The following is a 20,000-nucleotide window of genomic DNA, read 5'->3' on the forward strand; positions in this document are numbered from 1 at the left end:
TGATGTGAGAAAATTAGCAATATATATACACATATATGTATGTTTATATCTATGCACATACATATAAATATATATACACACATACATATATATTTATATATAAATATGTTAAATATATATCTGTATATATGAATACAGTTTAATATATATATATATATATATATATATACATACTATATATAAATATGTACACACACTATATATACACACACATACTATATATAAATATATACACACACTATATATACACACACATACTATGTATAAATATATACACACACTATATATACACACACATACTATATATAAATATATATACACACACTATATATACACACATACTATGTATAAATATAGACACACTATATACACACACAAACTACATACACACATACTATATATCTATATCTGTATCTATATCTATATATATGTATATATACATATATATACACACACACACAAACTATATACACACATACTATATATCTATATCTATATATATATACACATATATATACACACACAAACTATATACACACACATTATATATATATATATATATATATATATATATATATCAGTAGACACAACATACATTTATTATACAATTATATATAAGCAGTGTACATCTACCTATGGATCATATATATGTATATGTATATATATACATTCTCATATATGTGTGTATAGATAGTATAGACAAACACATAATAGATAGATATTAAGATATTTCTTCTGCTATATTAGTAAACTATCCCTAACATTTTTTCTCATTGAATACATTTCGTCCAGTATATTATTTAGCTCACACCACATCAGCCCATATACATATACACAGGCAAGCAGTGCACATTATTCTTTCATCTTATACCTTTCTATAAATATACATCAGGTACATTATCACTAAATAACTACAATATTGTTCTGCACAGACACTATTCATGTCTGTCCATTGCATAGCCTGATACAATGCATTGCTGTGTATTATACAAGGCTCGGGGCTGGGGCTGTTTGTCTGTGTTCACATTATACCTAATATCCATGTCCTTCTTATATTGCAGGTACGGTGTACGGCAGCCACGGCAGGAGGGGCAGACAGACCTACACCAGGTACCAGACACTAGAACTGGAGAAAGAATTCCATTTCAATAGATACCTGACCAGAAGGAGAAGGATTGAGATAGCCAATGCCCTGTGCCTGACAGAACGACAAATAAAAATCTGGTTCCAGAATAGAAGGATGAAATGGAAGAAAGAAAGTAAGATTATTAATTCCTCACAGCCCAGCAGTGACCCAACAGAGGACAAGCAAGTCACTGACAGCAACACTTAGTCAGGAGGCCTCCCCTAATTCATCTACACCTTCCATACTATTGTCATGGCCATCTGATCTGCTGTACACTATAGCCGGGACCTCGTCATTGTTAGTACTGTAAACGCATCTCTTTCCCTATGTAATATGTCTGTAACTATGTATGCAATAGAACTAATCCGGGAAACCAGGCGAGATTATAATCCGGACACTCTGTAACAATATCTGCAATGTAAACCAATGTGATCCTGCACAAAAATGTACACAAAAGAATCCGGAAATGTCAGCTCATCCTGTTTTCTGCAGTGTGTGAACAGAATGTTACTGTCAGCTGCATTGGAACTGTAAGAATATTCACAGCCGGGAATACAAGGATCATGGCTACATATGGCTGCCAGAAAGCAAACCCCCTAAAATCTGCAAAGATATGTCCATTTTATTGTTTATTAAATTATTACATTACACTGGAAAGAGGATGCCATGATTTTTTGATTCTTTCATAGCCTCTATATTTTATTTTATATTTGCCTACAGTATAGGATACAATTCATACTATGTAAAGGGTCAGCGAATATAAAATAAAATATTAGCGATTTGCAAAGGCCACGTTAATAGTGTAGGAAATGACTAAGCGCCTATTAAATGCTATTTCTATATCTCTAAGCATTACAGATTTAGCAACACCTATAGACATCATGGAAAAAGGAATATATTTTGGAATAAATAGCAACAAGAGCCTTTATGGTGCAATATGTCGGTATTAATCTGCCTGTTTGTGAACTGTGGCTGCCTGAGCCGGTACATTTGGTATTCACTAATGGAAGCTGTGAGGGGAATGCAATAATTTTTCTGTAATGGGATGTAACCTCAATTCGACCCCGGCCCTGCAGTCCCCTTTTGCTGGGTGAAGAGACTTGTCATGACAGCGCAGCGGCCAGACGGTGGCGCTCGAGTCTGATCAAAAGTAGGCAGCCGTCCGCGGGAGCGCGCCTCCATGCGCGCCCCCTCCAGCATCCTCCCAGCTCCCCCACTCATGCACCAGTTTACCTCTAGAGGTCATCAGGCAGGATTTACGACTGGACAACAAAAGCACGTGATTCCAAGTCGTACCCCATATTTGGGTGCCTACGTAGGAGGGAACCAAGTACATGTCCCAGTCATTTCCATAATTCATCATAAATTGTGCAAGGGTGCTATAGACGCACAAAACGACCCAGAGCCACAAATCAAGCACACACATATCAAAAAACAAATGAGCTCTTATTTTGTAAACTCATTTTGCGGTCGCTATCCAAATGGCCCGGACTACCAGTTACATAATTATGGAGATCACAGCTCGGTGAACGAGCAATACAGGGATTCAGCAGCCATGCATTCCAGCAGGTACGGATACGGCTACAATGGCATGGATCTCAGCGTTGGGCGATCAGCTTCCAACCACTTTAGTGCCAATGACAGAGCAAGAAATTACCCATCCAATCCAACCTCCTCTACAGAGCCAAGGTATAGCCAAGGTGCAGGGTCTGCACACTCTCCAAGTCCACCTGACCCTCTGCCCTGCACTGCTGTGCCCACCCCGCCTGTCAGCGAGAGTCACCAAGGAGTCAAAAACTCTCTAACAAACTCCAGCAACAGCAACAGCACGTCCAATGCAAGCAGCAGCAACAGCAGCAGCAACAGCAATAGTAGCAGCCTTAACAGAGAGGGGCTGGGGGCTTCTTCTTCTGGTGCTGAGGATGACACTCCAGCCAGCAGCGACCAGGCAAGTTCACAGAATGGCCAGAGCCCTGCTCCTTCAGTGCAGCCTCAGATCTACCCCTGGATGAGAAAACTGCACATAAGTCATGGTAAATAAGTCTTATCCTTATTCTATTGCACATTACCTGTAGGATGTATATAGGGGTAGTGGGGGGAGGCAGAATACAACTGTAGACATTTTTATTGCCATAAATGTAGACATTTTTATGGCTATAGAAATCTTATTATACCTATTGAAGAAAATCAAATCAAATTGCACATTGATGTCTAAATCTATAGCAATAGTTATCGGCCATCCCTGTGTGATATTCATTTGCACAATTTAGGAATAACTGCAGACATTATTCCAAGTTCACCATCAGTGTGTGTTTTATTACAGCATTTGCATTATTAATGTGTCTTCTATTATTTTTATTATTCTAATGAGATGCCACCAATTCCTGGATTATATCAAAGCCATCCTTAATTAGAAATGAATTGTGTCCCAGTGATTGATCTGCTTAATATTTTGCTGAACTAATGGCATAATGTCTTTTTATTTTTGTAGACAATATAGGAGGACCAGAGGGGAAGAGGGCTAGGACAGCTTATACTCGCTACCAAACTCTGGAGCTGGAGAAAGAATTCCATTTTAATAGATATCTGACTCGCCGAAGGAGGATTGAGATAGCCCATGCCCTGTGCCTATCTGAGAGACAAATCAAAATCTGGTTTCAGAACAGAAGAATGAAGTGGAAAAAGGATAATAAGCTGAAAAGTATGAGTATGGCAGCTGCAGGGGGGGCATTCCGCCCATAGATGTGTCCAAGTATTACAATATTGTCACCATAGACTTTCTAGGACTCTTGTGTGTGACTTCAGTGAAGAAACCTGTTTTTGTCACCCCCCTCCCTCATATCCTTATCCAGTCCATGATGAGCCCCTTCTGCCGGAGGAATATAGCTGCAGCTGCTTTATGTATATGTTCTGTTTTTTTTGGATGGCAATGTCTTGACAATTGTAAATGTTTTAACTTATTTGACTATGTAAAACGCTATGTGTTACTTGAAGGAACAGAACAAAAAAAAAACCCTGTTTATTTCTAATGTTCTGTGTTGCATTCAATTTGCAAAAAAAAAAAAAAGCTGTAAATGTTTGTGAAGTGTAACTATGTTGGAATATTACATTTCCAGATAATACTACCTATGTGAATAATATGTTGTAGAGGTGACTTGTGTTAGTGTGGTGAGTAGTGACACAAACAGTCTGTCCTAGCTGTGCCTTTTTGTATCTCATGATGACTCTGCACGACCTCTTGTAAAGTGGCTGCACTGGCAGCTAAGTGTATGTAATATGTGTTTGTTCACAAAGTTAACGATATAGTCCAGCTTGGCTGTTTAAGCAATTGCTATATATTATTTTTTTTTGTAAATTTTTTTCATGAAAAAATATGACTGGAAAAAAAATAAACTTTGTACTGAAAATATTGCTTTGTGTGTTGCAATCCTTGATGATAATATGTGTCTGTGGAAAGCAGGTGATATGGATGATATTATGTATCAGGGGGTATGGATGATATTATGTATCAGGGGATATGGATGATATTATGTATCAGGGGATGTGGGGCAATGCACAATAATCTACACATTTATATAAAATGGGAAAATTATTTTTTATTTTTTTTGGAGATGTTTAATGTATATGAGCTAGATAGGTGGCTACCTATATATTCTGTTTACTTTTACTAGATCCTTGTAAGAAGTTCTCTCACCTTAAAGATTTCCTAGATCCATGTAAGAAGTTATAGATTTGCTAGATCCATGTAAGAAGTTATCTCACCTTAAAGATTTACTAGGTCCATGTAAGAAGTTATAGAATTAATAGATCCATGTAAGAAGTTATAGATTTACTAGATCCATGTAAGAAGTTATCTCACCTTAAAGAATCCTGTCTCCCTCACTTCTAATATAAGAAAGTATCTGTATCCTATTTCTATATGGCTTCCTATAAGTTCCCCCAAACCTTCCAGCCTTGACTTACCTTACCTGAGCTTGACTGTAACTCCTCTCAGCCTGTAATGGAAATGAAAAGATCTCTCTTTGCTAAGTGCTTACATTCTTGTCTTCCCTAAGTTATATAACAGTAAACTTTATAAGCCCTAGTTCCGGCTATGTGACATTTGGTTGCCAAATGAATAGGGTTTTGTCTATGAATTAGATCGTAAAATCCTCCATAGCACAGACAGATAGGCTCACTGGCTATAAAATGTCACGTGGGGCTATTAAAGTAAGTTTTATGGTTTTGGGGAGTAGACGTCCAACATTATATACCACATATCATATAATCTCACTCATGCTGGACATCACTTGGCTTCTAGTAGGACACATCAAGCTTGCAGACATCACCTAGCATGGCAGCCTTGTCTAGCTCAGAGCCCCTCTCCCTGCTGCTACAAACTTACAATTTCAGGTGAGTTCTATATGAAGTTTTTTACTTGTGTCATGTAGGATTCTTTTATGTTTAGCACAGATTAAATAGTGTGTGTCATATTATCCTATTATCACCCCACCTCACCCCAGAGAAATTAGAACTATTAACTTTATATGTTATTGATCTTATGATCAGTCATTACAAAAAAAATCTTCATTGAAACATTTTATTAGATGCTAAGTTTTCTTTAAAAAAAAAAAAGTCAAGTAGTATAAGATCATTGTGTCAGGGACTCCTAAGCTTCTAGTCCCCATTCATGTCTTATCCTTTGAAGCCCTGTCACACCAGCCTGGTACTTACCTAATAAACACTATTCACTTCACCCAAGTCCTTATCTGTCCAAAAGCGAAAGTGCCTAATATCAAAGGAAGCAGAGAGAGAAAGTGAAATCCCCCTGAAGATATATGGGATGTTTTGGGGAAAGAATCTGGATAGGCCCCAGCTGTGTATTTACTTCACATACTTCTAGAGTCAATAGTGTCTTCACACTGCAATGTCACCAGCCCACAAGGAAGTTTAACAGAGAATTTAACATTACACTTTGACATCCAGAAAACTCTGCATTTATTTAACAGATCCACAAGGAAAAGTGTTTGGGAGGACTTTATGCGAAATCCATCCCCAAAGCTGCCCATGTCCAGGCTCCTGCAGGTAACAGTCCTCTTGTGGGGGATCAGTAGGGTTGGGGACTGATGGCTTTCCCTTATTTTGGTGTTGGGATCTCTGGGCGAAAGTTCAAACAAGTCATAAAGTTTTATGGCTGACACTGGGAACATTTGGTCGCTGCTTTCCTTCCGTTTTGTTATTGTTTGCTGGTTTTCTTTAACATCTAAATTAGCATAAAATATAACCTCAATATAAGTGACAGAAAAGAGAGGTTTTCTCTGAGGATTTCTTGTGTTTCTAAAGGGAAAATAACACCAACTGTTGATATAGTTGTATTGTAAAGTACTAGCAAAAATAAGGATGTGTGAATCTATCTATCTATCTATCTATCTATCTATCTATCTATCTATCTATCTATCTATCTATCTATTCATCTTTGTCTCCTTTATATGAACCGCTTTCTCCATTGATCTTTTTCTTTTTTTTTACTATCCTTGTGGCAATTATACATTTTCTCTATTTATTGTATACTCATTCACATGTTCCTATCTACACCTCTCTTTCTATATGTCTTATCTACCATCTACATATCCATTCGTAAATATCTCTGCCTATAATCTACCTCATATGTATCCAATATAATGTATTGTTATGTGTCTATATCTTGGTATCATATCTTAATGGTGTATTTATTTTCATCTACGTTTTATGTTAGTCTATCTATCTATCTATCTATCTATCTATCTATCTATCTATCTATCTATCTATCTATGTATCTCTCTTTCCGTCTATCTATCCATCAATCTATAAATAATTTATCTATATCAATTATAAAGGTCCTAATACTTTACTATACTAATTAAGTAGTGTGTAGTAACATGATTTTCTAGATAACACGTACACAAGAAACGTATGTGTGTGTATGTATATGTGTGTATATACGTGTGTGAATATATATGTGCGTGTATATATATATATATATATATATATATATATATATATATGTGTGTGTGTGTGTGTGTATGTGTGCGTATACATATCTGTGTATGTGCATGTGAGTGTATTTTTGTGTTTCTGTGATGTCTTAAATGAACAGTCTAATATCCTCTTATTTTACTTAGAACAGTAATATTCTTATGATTTTTTCCCCCCTTATTACATGCGTTTGTAATTCTTGATCAGTCTGGAAAGATTGTAACAATTCACACTTCCATCCTACCCGTGCACACTGGTGTCTCTGTCATTTTACAATTCTTGTTTAAAACTTCCATAATCTGTCCATTTATATCATGGGATTATTTTAAGTTTGTTTTGCTACTAAATTGTAGTTTTGATGGATGGACACTGCATTATATGGATGGATACAGCATTGTATATGGATGGACGCTGCATTATATGGATGGACACTGCAATGTATCCGGTTCAGTTGCACCAAATGTGACAATATTTTACAGTATGTTACAAAGTAACTCATTTATGTAGATGTTCACACTGATAGTGAGAACACGTGGCTAGTGCAGCTTCCTTACACATAGTAGGGATCAATTATAGGTGTTAAAATATTGACACAGATTTTTCACCATTGGATGAAATAGGATTGCTCAGACTCCTATCAAACACTTTCCTTCTGTAAGAGATTTACACAGGACTGCAGGTATATCTACTCCAGTATTATAATTCAGAATGACAAGTTCTGTTCTGCTCCTTATTAAACATAAGCAGGTTATGTGGATATAGAAATATATATTTTTGTCTAATATTTCAAATGACATTTTTCCTGATATTTTGCTTAGATATAACTTTTCAACTATTTCTCCCATTGAAAATAATATTTACTCAACGTTGCTGTTCAAACAATTGCGATTCTGTGGAGCAGCCCTCGCTTAAGGTGAAGACTGTCAGAGCTTAACAAATCGCAGCTCCCTCAGTTCACTGCCAGGTTAAGTAAATGCAGAGAAAGATAAATCTGCAAAGCTTAGTATCACCAGCAGAGCTCGCTTCAGACCAAGTTCACCGACAACACAGGCTAGGCAAGGCTTTTTTTTCCATTCTCCTTCCTACTTTTTTCTTCTAGAACTGTGAGAGAGAACATAAAGCAATCTGCAATGAAACCCTAATTTGCAAGCTGGATCAGCAGTCACTTGTAGCATTGTAATAGGCTCCATTATCATTGGCTTTTAATGGCTTGGTTAGTATGTTTGATGCACTTTAATTGTCCTATGAGTATAAAACCTATATTAATGCAAACAACATGTATTTGTGCACGTATATAAAAATATATGTGTCTATGTATATGGTGAGTGTGTGTCTATATGTGTGTATGATCCCATAAGCCTGTGCCTACAAGGAGGTCAAAAAGTTGTAGGTCAAAAGTTGAGTCTTCGCGCTGCTCCAAGTCATCATCTATCCAGACAAAGTTGGATGTCAATGTTATATAGTGGACATTCTGCCCATCAGCACAAAAGATAAAAAGTGTTGTGAGTCCCCCCAGCATCATAGACTGGACTCCTGTTGAACCCTAGCGCCTAAATGACCCTCATTACCAATGCAAGGATAGAAAAATGATTCCTTTCAACGGTACGAGCTGTATTTCATCTCAAGCCAAGCTCACTATAGTCTGAATGAAGTTGTTCCATATGGAGCAGGTAGAGAAAAAAAAGTTTACAGCGAAAAAGTTACAAAACAAGACAGGGCTTAGAAAAAAATCTGAATGAATTTAAACAATAAAATAATTATAATGATTCTAGGAATTAGGTTGGTAATGTAGTGTGTAGGATAGAAAAAGAAATAGAAACACAAAAACATTAAAATTCGAAATAAATATTTATATAAATAAAACAAATGCTAATAATGTATGCGATCATATTTTGATTTTTTAATATTATACATTTTATACTTTCATAATATATACTTGGAAACTTATCTATATTTATTATATCTAGATTTCTATATATCTAGTAAAAAATGAACAAGTCAGGAGTACAAAAATCTTAAAAAATGAATTAAAGACTATATTAGTCTAAAGTGCTCACACGCCTATCTATCTATCTATCTATCTATCTATCTATCTATCTATCTATCTATCTATCTATCTATCTATCTATCATGGATTTAGATTGTATGTATTTATAAGCCTCAAGTCTACCTATAATGTTTCTATATCATATCTATCTATCTATCTATCTATCTATCTATCTATCTATCTATCTATCTATCTATCTATCCATCCATCCATGATCTATATATATATTATCTATCTATTATCTATATTATCTGTATATCTATTATCTATCAACTAATACATTTAATTTTTCCTCGTATTTATTTCCCATAAAGCTGCTGATAATAATAATAATAATAATAATAATAATAATAATAATAATAATAATAATAATAATAATAATTTGAGCTCTCTAGCAGAGTATACGGTAGAAACTTCTGGAATTTTTAGAAATATTTGATAAATATTTCTACCCTACGTGTAAGGTTTAAGTAAAATTTCATACTTAGGTCACACAGGTCTCCGTTTTAATAAAATCACATACAAAAAAAAATAAAAATCGTAAGTTTCCCTGTCTATGCCTGGAAGAAATGTTGCATCTTCCGCCTATATTTTCCTGTTTGCAGTATGAGAGGATTTCTTTTATTTCCTGCCACTTTTTCTATAGTTGATGTGAGGTTGTTACCAACTTCCTGACCAATCATTAATCACAAATTAAATGTTTCCAGATTTGGTAAATGAGGGCAGGATTTTCCTTTTTGGTAATGGTTGTTAGTGATGGAGTTCATTGCTGGTTCTCCGAGGATAAAGAAGAAATTCTAGTTTAGTCCTTCTAGTAAATAATATTGTAAGCAAGAAAACATTGACAGGCTGAGCTGATGTGGCCCCTGCCCACTGCTGCTTCTCTGGGGTCAGTGGGCTTCCTCAGGACCCCCATCAACAAGAGTGATGCATTTCATAACCTCTGTAATGTGTACTTTTCCCTAATTTATTCTTCATTTTCTGTCACAAGAAGTGACCTGCTAGAAACTCCCTGCTGTCTTAAAGACACTTGCTGGACCTTTTAGAAAAGCTAAGTCCAAGGCCGAGGTGAACCTCAGGTCAGCGAGTCTAACAAATATGAAAATGTCGCCTGGTGAACTGCAAGGCTCCTTATTTAACAAAGACTGTCAATGGGGAAGATTAATACCAAACCAAATGCGCCCAGTGTCACTTCTCGGTCACTATGAAACCAACACCCAGTGACTTGTACAAGAAACAGACAAAAAATAACACCAAAAGAAACACAACACAAAACTCAAACGAATTTAAAAAATACCAAACTTTATTATGTTTATACAAAGAAAAAATAATAATATAGTAATATTTTTTATTTAAAATTTCATTATATTTTGACACAAAGAAAAAAATATATTATTTATGATATGAATATTGACACCAGTAGAACCTACATATAATGAAGATTTATAGCACAGTACTTATTTACAATATGTATTATTATTATTATTATTATTATTGTTATTATTATTATTCATTTATATACAAATATGATGCAACAGTACCAAATAAGAATATCGATATTTTCCTTTTTTTTGACCAACTGAGGACACGACTCTTTTGGTTTGCTTGTTTATGGCAGGGAGAGATAACCATAAATCTTGTAAGAAAATGTTTAAATGTCTTCTAGAGAGATAACGCCTGGTGGTCTTGGCTCAATTCTTAATGATAACAAAACCTCAAAGACAACTAACAGGCCTTGTGAAACTTACAGAGACACTTGCTGGCATTTTGCACCCACATGAAGGGCGATTTTGTGTACAGCATGTACCGACTACAGGGCGACTACACCCAGAACAGCAGAGAAAACAATGGTATTGAGCCTTAAGGTTGTAAACGATAAATATGTCAACGATCTGTATGTGTATGTCACATTAAAATAAATACTAGCTGATATTACTATATTTATTTAGGCTGGGGCCGACACAATTTATTATAGAGCTGATGGGAAAATGCGGTGTGATCAAGCATATAGATGGAGTCAACAACTGAGCTCAGCTACATAGAAGTAGAAGAGGGATGGATAGATAGATAGATAGATAGATAGATAGATAGATAGATATCATGGAGGTTACTCTAGTAATAATCATCAATATATTATTATTATTATAATTATAATAATAATAATAATTATTATTATTATTATTTGCTTCCTGTGATGAAATATACAGATGAATCTTACATACATGTTTTTTGTATGTGTGCCTATAGACCAGTGTATCCCGAAAAAGAAGGATTTCCAGAAATCTACTCCCCATCCCTCTGCAGAATGCAAATGAATGAAAGTTCACCATCTGCTCGGTTTATGCTTCATATAGCAAGGTAAATGCCTCCTTTTTACAAGCAAAATGCAGTAAATATGGCAGTGTCGTGTGTATATATATATATATATATATATATATATATATATATATATATATATATATATATATTATACACACACACACACACACACAATCTATGTCTGTATATATCTCTATGTCTATTATCGATGCAGGGTATAAGGCAGGCTGTGATTTGCTACTTGTGGTTACACATCTACATTTCACTCCAATATTCTCGTTGTCCTAAACAATACGATTTACTGTCAGTGTTATTAATAATGTATTACCTATGCTGTACCAGAGAGAGTATGTCCAGAACATGATCTCACAGGATAACCCTATATTCTCTCTCAGCCTCTCTCCTCCAGCAACATGTGGATTAGATCTGCCATATTCGACTTCGTTAAAGAAAATCCACATTAGTGTTATTTGCCCAGACAATATTCTGATGGTCTCTGGTAATGAGGAAACAGCAGACAAAGCATAAAGCCCTGTACACACGACTGTTTAGCAGCTTTATCCGATGCTAGGATTAATATTTATATAGACAATATGGTAATATTCTCTGTGTGGCCAGCAGCTGCCTCCATGAGTGATCAGAGGAGTATGTATATATATATATATATATATATATATATATATATATATATATATATATATATATATATATATATCCCTCACTGTATGCATGCAATGCCTTCCACACCTTCGGTGATATTACTATGTGATCTGTATTACAAGGATGTTGACTGTGTACATAAGATTATTTCATGCAGCAATAAATAGGCTATGTGTAAGAATAAATTACCATGAGTTACTATAATATATAGAATAACGCACTATTGGCATGTGGCTATTGTGAATTGAACCCTAACTTGTTTACAACTAGTAAAATGTAGTGATAGATATATATAGATATATACTATATACAGTCATTTGTTGCTGCCTGTACAGTCCAACAGAGAAAACAACAACCTTGCCTTATAGGTTATAGCTAGTATATATAGCTCATCACTATATATATAACATACTATACATAATTCTGCATACTGGATGATGGGGCATAAGCTATGATGCAACCATATATCACTATACATAACCTACAATACATAATTATGTATAGTGGATGGTTGGATATAGGTTATGCTTTAATAACTTATCAACATATATATATATATTCTTCTATGCATAATTGTGTATAGTGAATGGGTGAATGTAGACATCTCTCAGTAGCTGTATTAGTAGCTAGGTATACCATGCAGTGCAGCAATCCTATATATATTCTAGGACACACAGTACAGACCCCAGGCACTGTGTAATACAGCTATAACACTATAGCATATCTAAATCAATGGCATTACATACAGTGTCATAATATACAGCAGCTTTCTCCTGGAGTCCTAGCAGAGCATTCCTGGTATTGCTGCGTTATATGTTGTGGTGTGATAAGGTTAAGATTAGTCATGATAGGAGACACACATACAGTATAAGGTAGAAGAGCCCCCTCCAGGCGACCACTACTCATATTAGTGCAATGATTCTAGGTGCTAGTATAGTATGATTATTAGTGGTTACGTACATAGGGTTACATACAGCAGTATAGGGCAGAGCAGCTTCCTCCAGGATAGACCCACACACAGCAGCAGAGTCATAGGCGATCATTACTAATCTTAGTACATTGCTTGCTATTATTATAGGTTGTAGTGTAATATGAGTGTGATTAGTATTGATCCCTGGTGTTGTCCTCTGAATCTGTGGCAGGGATTTTAGTCTGATGATGTTCCAGCTGCAGTTAAGTCTATAAGGGGTGACTTGCAGTGCATTTATCATCCTGGTGTTTCCTTATCCGGGGTGCAGAGCAGTGCACCGATTGGCTGCCTTGGTCACATGGGTGTGTAACTTTGCACACTTGACAGGGAGTAGGAGGGTTTTGTGCAGAACAGAAAAACGACAACGCGAGAAAAATTAGTATTTTTTGTTGCACTTGCACAAATTAATGGCCATGAGTTCGTTTTTGATAAACTCCAACTACATCGAGCCGAAATTCCCACCCTGCGAGGAGTATGGCCAAAACAACTACTTGCACAACCAGTCTCCTGAATACTACGAGCGGCCGAGGGAGCCGGGGTACGAGGCTGCTCCTGAGACTGCTCTGTACCCTGGTCCGAGCAGCTATCCTGAAGCCAACTATGGATACAGCCACCTCCCAGCCAGCCATGAGGCTGGGGTCACCCAGGAGGGGATCTCTGCCAAAGCCCACACTCAGTCCCAGCAACTTCTCCAAAGCCACGTCCTCAGGCAGCCTCCAGCACCCCAGCACTGTGAGCCCATAGGAGTGTCCAGTGACAGCCTCCATCCTGACAAAAGTGCTGCCAGCCTCAAATGCAGCAAAGAACCAGTGGTCTACCCCTGGATGAAGAAAATCCATGTCAACACAGGTAGGTGACAACGTGTCATTGGGGTCAATTGGGTGGTTTCTTGGCCAAGGCTTGGGGACCCCATCCTATCAGGCTGCTGGATTATTTATTAGAGGTAATTACACATGCCATAAATGTAATTGCCCTGCTATTGACTCTGGGCCATACGCCTTTAATGCCCATCCCCATATATTATAGGGCTTTGTGTGCATTTTTATGGTCATTATCTAATGGTTATGTCCCATTGCTTTTCTCTTTTATGTGCTCAGTTAACCCAAATTACACTGGCGGGGAACCCAAAAGGTCTCGAACTGCCTACACCAGACAGCAAGTATTAGAGCTGGAGAAGGAGTTCCACTTTAACCGATACCTTACAAGACGCCGGAGGATAGAGATTGCCCATACCTTGTGCTTATCTGAACGTCAGGTCAAGATTTGGTTCCAAAACAGGAGGATGAAGTGGAAGAAAGACCACAAATTGCCCAATACTAAGATGCGATCTGCAAACCCATCAGCCTCAAGCCAACAGTCCAAAGTACAGGGCCACCAGCACACAGAGGGGTCCAGCACCCCATTATTATAAGGCTTTCCTTGTATTCACCCCATTGCTGGTAATCTCTTGGACCAAATGACTATGGAAGGAAAAAAAATAAAGCTCCTTGATATTGTTGGATACTAAATCCTTCTTCCTACCAGGACACTTGTTCCCATAACCAAGGAAATCGATGGAGACTTTTCTTGTTTTATTTATGTACTTGACTGTATGCGTATAAAAAACTAAGGGTGTATATGTGTATATGAATATTTACTTAGAGTTCAGTGTATACATAGGTAGAAAACTATTTTGTATACAAGACACATACGTCACAGATGCATTTATGGGATAGTATGTGATAAAAGTATGGACTGATATATTACACCTATACATATAGCTGTGAGTATTTAAGAAAAAAACAAACAAAACAAAAACATTTTTAAGGATTTATTTAAAGGCTTCTTGAAGAAGACATGAATCGGTTTTGTAAATAAGTAGCTGGACAAAAGCATTTCTGTAGACACCAAATGACTGTTTTCCCTGCTTAGCTCCCCTTTCAGATCAATGTGCGTTTGACACTTTCCCTGTATGTTAGGATTTCTGTAGAAGGCCTTTGATCGTCTTGAAGGCGAAAATCCGTCGTAGATACACAGTGGTGGTACATATTGTGAATTGTGCTGTAATATTGTGGTGCTAAACCCGAAGAATATTCTGTCAAAATTAAAGATTTCAAAAACAGACGTTTCTAAACCTGTTTAGTATTGAACCCAATGATGCCATGTTATATATATGGGGCAGGGGCTGTATACTGGGGTGTAAAGAGTCTACAGCAGGAAATATAGGGTTAAGGGCTTTAATGCATCTAATACAGAGTACTTAGTCCCTGTATATCTGGGTATGTGTGTGGGGCCCTATCTGTGTATGTGTGTTTAATGTATGGACAATGTGTAACATTGCAACATTCAGGAACCCTATGGAAACAACCACTATATATATATATATATATATATATATATATATATATATATATATATATATATATATATTATACCCCTTCCCTATATCATACACTATCTAATCCCTATTAAGGCGATAACATGGTAAGACCCCATATTGTATTGTCTGCATGCTAGCTTATATTTCATGTATATCTGCATTGCTATTATTATTCTTACCAATATATAATATGGAATAATCATGACTTATAATGACTTATTTATACCTCACCAGACATTCCTAAGGATTCTATTTGGAAATATTAATCCGAGCAGAAGTCATGGCATTTCTACGAAAAATGGAGCCATTTTTAATGGATTTTACAGACCTATTAAACAAATACCTTATGGGAATGGAGACTGGATAGACGTGAAGGCAACCTATAAGGTAGCTATATAGACGATATGTGTATTTTGGAATAGTTTGCATTTATTAGGCTTTGCTTTGAGATAGCAATTCTGTATAATTATGGTATATATATATATATATATATATATATATATATATATATATATATATATATATATATTCCTCCTTTTATCCGCTATCCTTCCATTAATTGTATGTTCTTTGCCCTGTCACATAGTCTGCCCTTTGCTAAGGCAACCAGGGTTCACTCAGAGGACACGGTTTCTGTCTATTGAGTTTTTTTTTTTTTTTTGAAAGATGCAAGCTGACCCTCAAACCCTTGACCTTTAGTGTAGAGTTCCATGTAAAATGAACCATCCTTTTCACCTTTTTTTTTCTTTCTGTAAACCTGGCAATTCTTGCATTTGCAGCAATAGTAATATTTTGTGGAGTTCTTGGTGTTTTATAAAAAAAAAAAAAAAAAAACTATTTGCAACAAAGAAATATGTTGTAGAGAGGTTCATTGAAGCCATGAGGCTATCTTCCCTGATCACTGGTTTGCCTCTGGTGCATCCAGATGCTAATTGATGTGAATTCCTAAGATTTGACATCTTGCTTTTGAAATAGTTTGTAAGATAAGTTGAAATGAAGGATGTTTTATTTGTATTGTGTTTAGGAATAAGATAGCACCCAGAGACAAAGCCTGCACATAGCTGGAGGGGAGAGGTTTATGGCTAGGGCTTTCTGATTGGTTTTCTTTCAGCTGAATGACCCACATTGGGACACGGGATCACTGAGTATTATTAATGTGCTGAAATAAAAGGTGCTTGATACAATGGAATATGGCAGCCAGGTGCTATGCAACATCATTGCTTATGCCTATATAGAATACATGCTGTTCTACTAAGAGAGGTTTGCTTCATGGCTGCACATATAGCACAAGAGCTTTGAGGGAAAATATGTAACATATGGCTTGGTCTGAATAATGGATATAAAGTACGAGGCTAAAATATCGCAGGATCCACTCCCTCCTTCTCTTGTGCCTTTTTTTCAAACTCCTATCTTTGTTCTCAGTCCTTCTTTCCTCCTCGTTGATTTTATTTTTTTTTCTCTCCCCTTTTTATTACCCAGCACCCTCTTCTATTCTCTCTCCCTTTCTCTTTCTTTGCTGTTATTTCTCTTCTATGCTTCTCTCCATTTTTTAATTCCACTCTTCCATTTCTGTTTTTATCTCTCCCACGCTTGTCTCTGTCCCTTCTGTCCTGTGATCATCTCTCCTTCTATCTGTCTATCTATCTATCTGTCTATCTATCTATCTATCTATCTATCTATCTATCTATGTTTCCAAATATTAATCATTTATGTTATCATCATCTGCCTATCTATCATGCACATCCATAGACCCATACACACATTTATAAACATATATTTATTAATTGTATGTCTATCTATATAGAGCTCTGACTTTCCCTCTACCAGCAGTCTATTTATCTATCATCTCATGTCCATTTATACATATATCATGTCTATCTGTCTATGAAGATATCTCTGTTCTATCTATATGTCTATCTATCCATTTATCTATATATCCATCTATTTAATATCTATCTATCTATCTATTCTATCATCTATCTAATCTATCTATCTTCTCCTCTTCTATCCCCCCCCCCAAAAAAAAAAAGTGATTTTTTTTTTTCTTCAACCCCCTCCTTTTTATTCTCCAGGTCTCCTACACAGTTTCTCCTCTATGAGTTTTCTCCACCTTTGTAAGACTTTGTAAAGTCTTTATATTTTCCTGCCTCTTCTGTGTCTTCACAGTTTCCCCCCATCCATTTTCCAATATGTCCCCTTGTTATCTGTTTCCATGTCCCTCTAACCTTTCTGTATTTCTCTTTGGATTTCTTCTTTCAGTTTCTCTTCTTGCATGGCAACAATCCATGTAAGTAAATCATAACCTTCCCCTCCCTCCCTCCCACTCCACATAGATCTTTTCATAACTGGATCACTTGAACACAAGTATGTAAATATTACCAGCAATGCGCCTCACACATCCAGTTTATGACACATGAAAACCATTGCTCTCACATTACAGTCCTTGTGTAGCTTCTCCATACTGGGGAGATCTGATATAAATTCCCAGCAGTCAACAGCAAGGACTCAAATAACCAACTAACCAGTCAACTTCAAAGAAAAGTATACATACTTATATGAGCTGAGGCTGCTTCTACCTTCTATAAGGAGCTAATAACATGGACTCCATGATAACCAATTGGTGTGGCTTGTTCTGCTCTTTGTTTTCTTCTTGAGATAAGATCTTAAGTTAAAGTCATATATTTATGTCAATAGGACTCATCATGGTGTTAATAGAAATGGTTAATATGGTAACAGCTTGGGTACTGCAACCTTTAATATAAGACCCCACATTGCAGAAAAACTGCCTTTTTAGTTGCAGATTTTTTTTTTTTTTTTTTGAGCCAAAGTCAAGAGTACCTTGAAAAGGAATGAGAAATACAAGGGAAGTTCTTATACTTCTCTCTTCTGTGAAATCCTCTCCTGGTTTTGGCTCATAAAAAGCAGAAAAATTTACAAAATTTTCTGCAAGGTGGGGCCTTGTCCTTAATCTGATTTTTGTACATGGTAGGTAAAGCTTTTGCATGCATTAATTAAGTCTCAAGCAAGTTTGTGTTGGGATAAGATGTTGCATAAGAATACATAGAGAAGCTTTGGATTATAAGTTGTTCTGAAACTACAGGTCCCAGCATGCTCTACTAGTTTGTAGTTGGCTGGAACCTGTATTTAAGCAACAGATGGTAAACTACACAATGCTATAGAGACATTGTCTCTATTTCATTATCTCCTATGTATAAGAAGACTCCAAACTGCTAGGTGTTGTCTGCTGGACACATTAAGAGGTACATTGCTTGTCCACTTTATAGAATTCAGGGGGTGAATTTGATTGACATTTGCATGGTCAGATTTGTGGATGGACATCATTGGCATTTGGTTTCCAGAACAAGTTATAAATCCTTTAAAGCTTTGCTGACATGAGTATGCCAGCACACCTTACCTTTAGGTTTACAATAGCTAATTGGTACTTTCTTTTGTTACCTAACCACTGACGACAACAGGGCTAGCACATATGTAGTCGGGCTGAAAAAATCTGCATAAAAGGTGGTGCTATTATAGGAAAGGACTGGAGCAATACTTTCAGATTCCCTTTGTGTTTTGGGACATATACGGTGGGGCAGTAATATTCTATATAATTTAAGGGTTTGATGTTGGAGTCCCACATTCTCAATAGCATCTACTCAGCTTAGGTCATACTGGCATAAGACTGTATATATGTATGTATATATATATATATATATATATATAGGTTTAGCAGGCCACTGAGGTCGCAACTCACACAATCCATCTTCACGTCTCATTAATCTGAACGTTTTATGTATGAAATTAAAGCATTAGAATAGCAGAGAAATCCACAGGGAGAGAATGATGGCAGTGTCGTTGCAATTAAATAGGTTTTATTGCAGATATCGCTTTGTATGTGTATAGCTCTAGACTCCCAGCTAAATACATGACAGCTGTCAGTCTAAGGTATGTCAGGTCTCTGATGTGTCAGAACAGGGACATTCTCTGCAAATCTACAATTTACCTTCAAAAATGCACGACAATATCTATTGCTAGAGGAGGAAATTCAGTAAATTGTCCACAGTTTAACCTGTATTGTCACTACTAGATGGATGCATATAGTGCATTGTTTATGGATATATAGCCATACTTCCAGGTGATATTTCAGTCATTATCGGCTCTCAGTGAATTTTTTTTTAGATATTCCTGGGCATTGCTCGGCCTTAGAAAAACTCATTGCATCATTGTGCATTAATGGAAAGATGGAAAAATATCCAGCTTAATAGATACATTGATATCAGAGAGATGGACACAACCTGCAAAATATATATATATATATATATATATATATATATATATATATATATATATATATATATGGTATATGTAAAGATGGACGAGAGCTAATAGCAAAAAATGAATGTATAGGATAAGAGGGAGGGAGAGAGAAAGAAAGAAAGAAAGAAAGAAAGAAAGAAAGAAAGAAAGAAAGAAAGAAAGAAAGGATGGAAGGAAGGAAGGAAGGAAGGAAGGAAGGAAGGAAAAC

At 36.2% G+C, this 20,000-nt stretch overlaps 4 protein-coding genes across 4 annotated transcripts in view; all 4 read left to right on the plus strand.

The window, feature by feature from the left end:
• Positions 1 to 1,343, plus strand: part of HOXA6 (homeobox A6) — a 2,121-nt gene extending 778 nt beyond the window's left edge. The window contains exon 2 of the mRNA XM_075269829.1: positions 1,062 to 1,343. Within this exon, the coding sequence (XP_075125930.1) occupies positions 1,062 to 1,333 (272 nt within the window). The 3' untranslated portion in view covers positions 1,334 to 1,343. The remainder of the gene's footprint in view (positions 1 to 1,061) is intronic.
• Positions 1,344 to 2,293: 950 nt separating this feature from the next.
• Positions 2,294 to 4,437, plus strand: HOXA5 (homeobox A5). The gene is made up of 2 exons (XM_075269828.1): positions 2,294 to 3,159; positions 3,618 to 4,437. Exons 1-2 carry the CDS (start codon positions 2,307 to 2,309, stop codon positions 3,866 to 3,868), a joined length of 1,104 nt encoding a protein of 367 aa, XP_075125929.1. The 5' UTR covers positions 2,294 to 2,306; the 3' UTR covers positions 3,869 to 4,437.
• A 6,995-nt stretch (positions 4,438 to 11,432) lies between these two features.
• HOXA3 (homeobox A3) overlaps positions 11,433 to 20,000 on the plus strand; it is a 25,907-nt gene continuing 17,339 nt past the window's right edge. Inside the window, exons 1-2 of the mRNA XM_075271392.1 lie at positions 11,433 to 11,525; positions 15,710 to 15,862. The gene's annotated coding sequence lies outside the window, so the exon portion shown is untranslated. The remainder of the gene's footprint in view (positions 11,526 to 15,709; positions 15,863 to 20,000) is intronic.
• Positions 13,509 to 15,211, plus strand: HOXA4 (homeobox A4). The gene is made up of 2 exons (XM_075271394.1): positions 13,509 to 13,965; positions 14,214 to 15,211. The coding sequence occupies exons 1-2, from the start codon at positions 13,524 to 13,526 to the stop codon at positions 14,525 to 14,527; spliced, it is 756 nt and encodes a 251-aa protein (XP_075127495.1). The 5' UTR covers positions 13,509 to 13,523; the 3' UTR covers positions 14,528 to 15,211.

Source organism: Leptodactylus fuscus, chromosome 4, assembly GCF_031893055.1.
Source record: "Leptodactylus fuscus isolate aLepFus1 chromosome 4, aLepFus1.hap2, whole genome shotgun sequence".
In the NCBI taxonomy this organism is placed as follows: Eukaryota; Metazoa; Chordata; class Amphibia; order Anura; family Leptodactylidae; genus Leptodactylus; species Leptodactylus fuscus.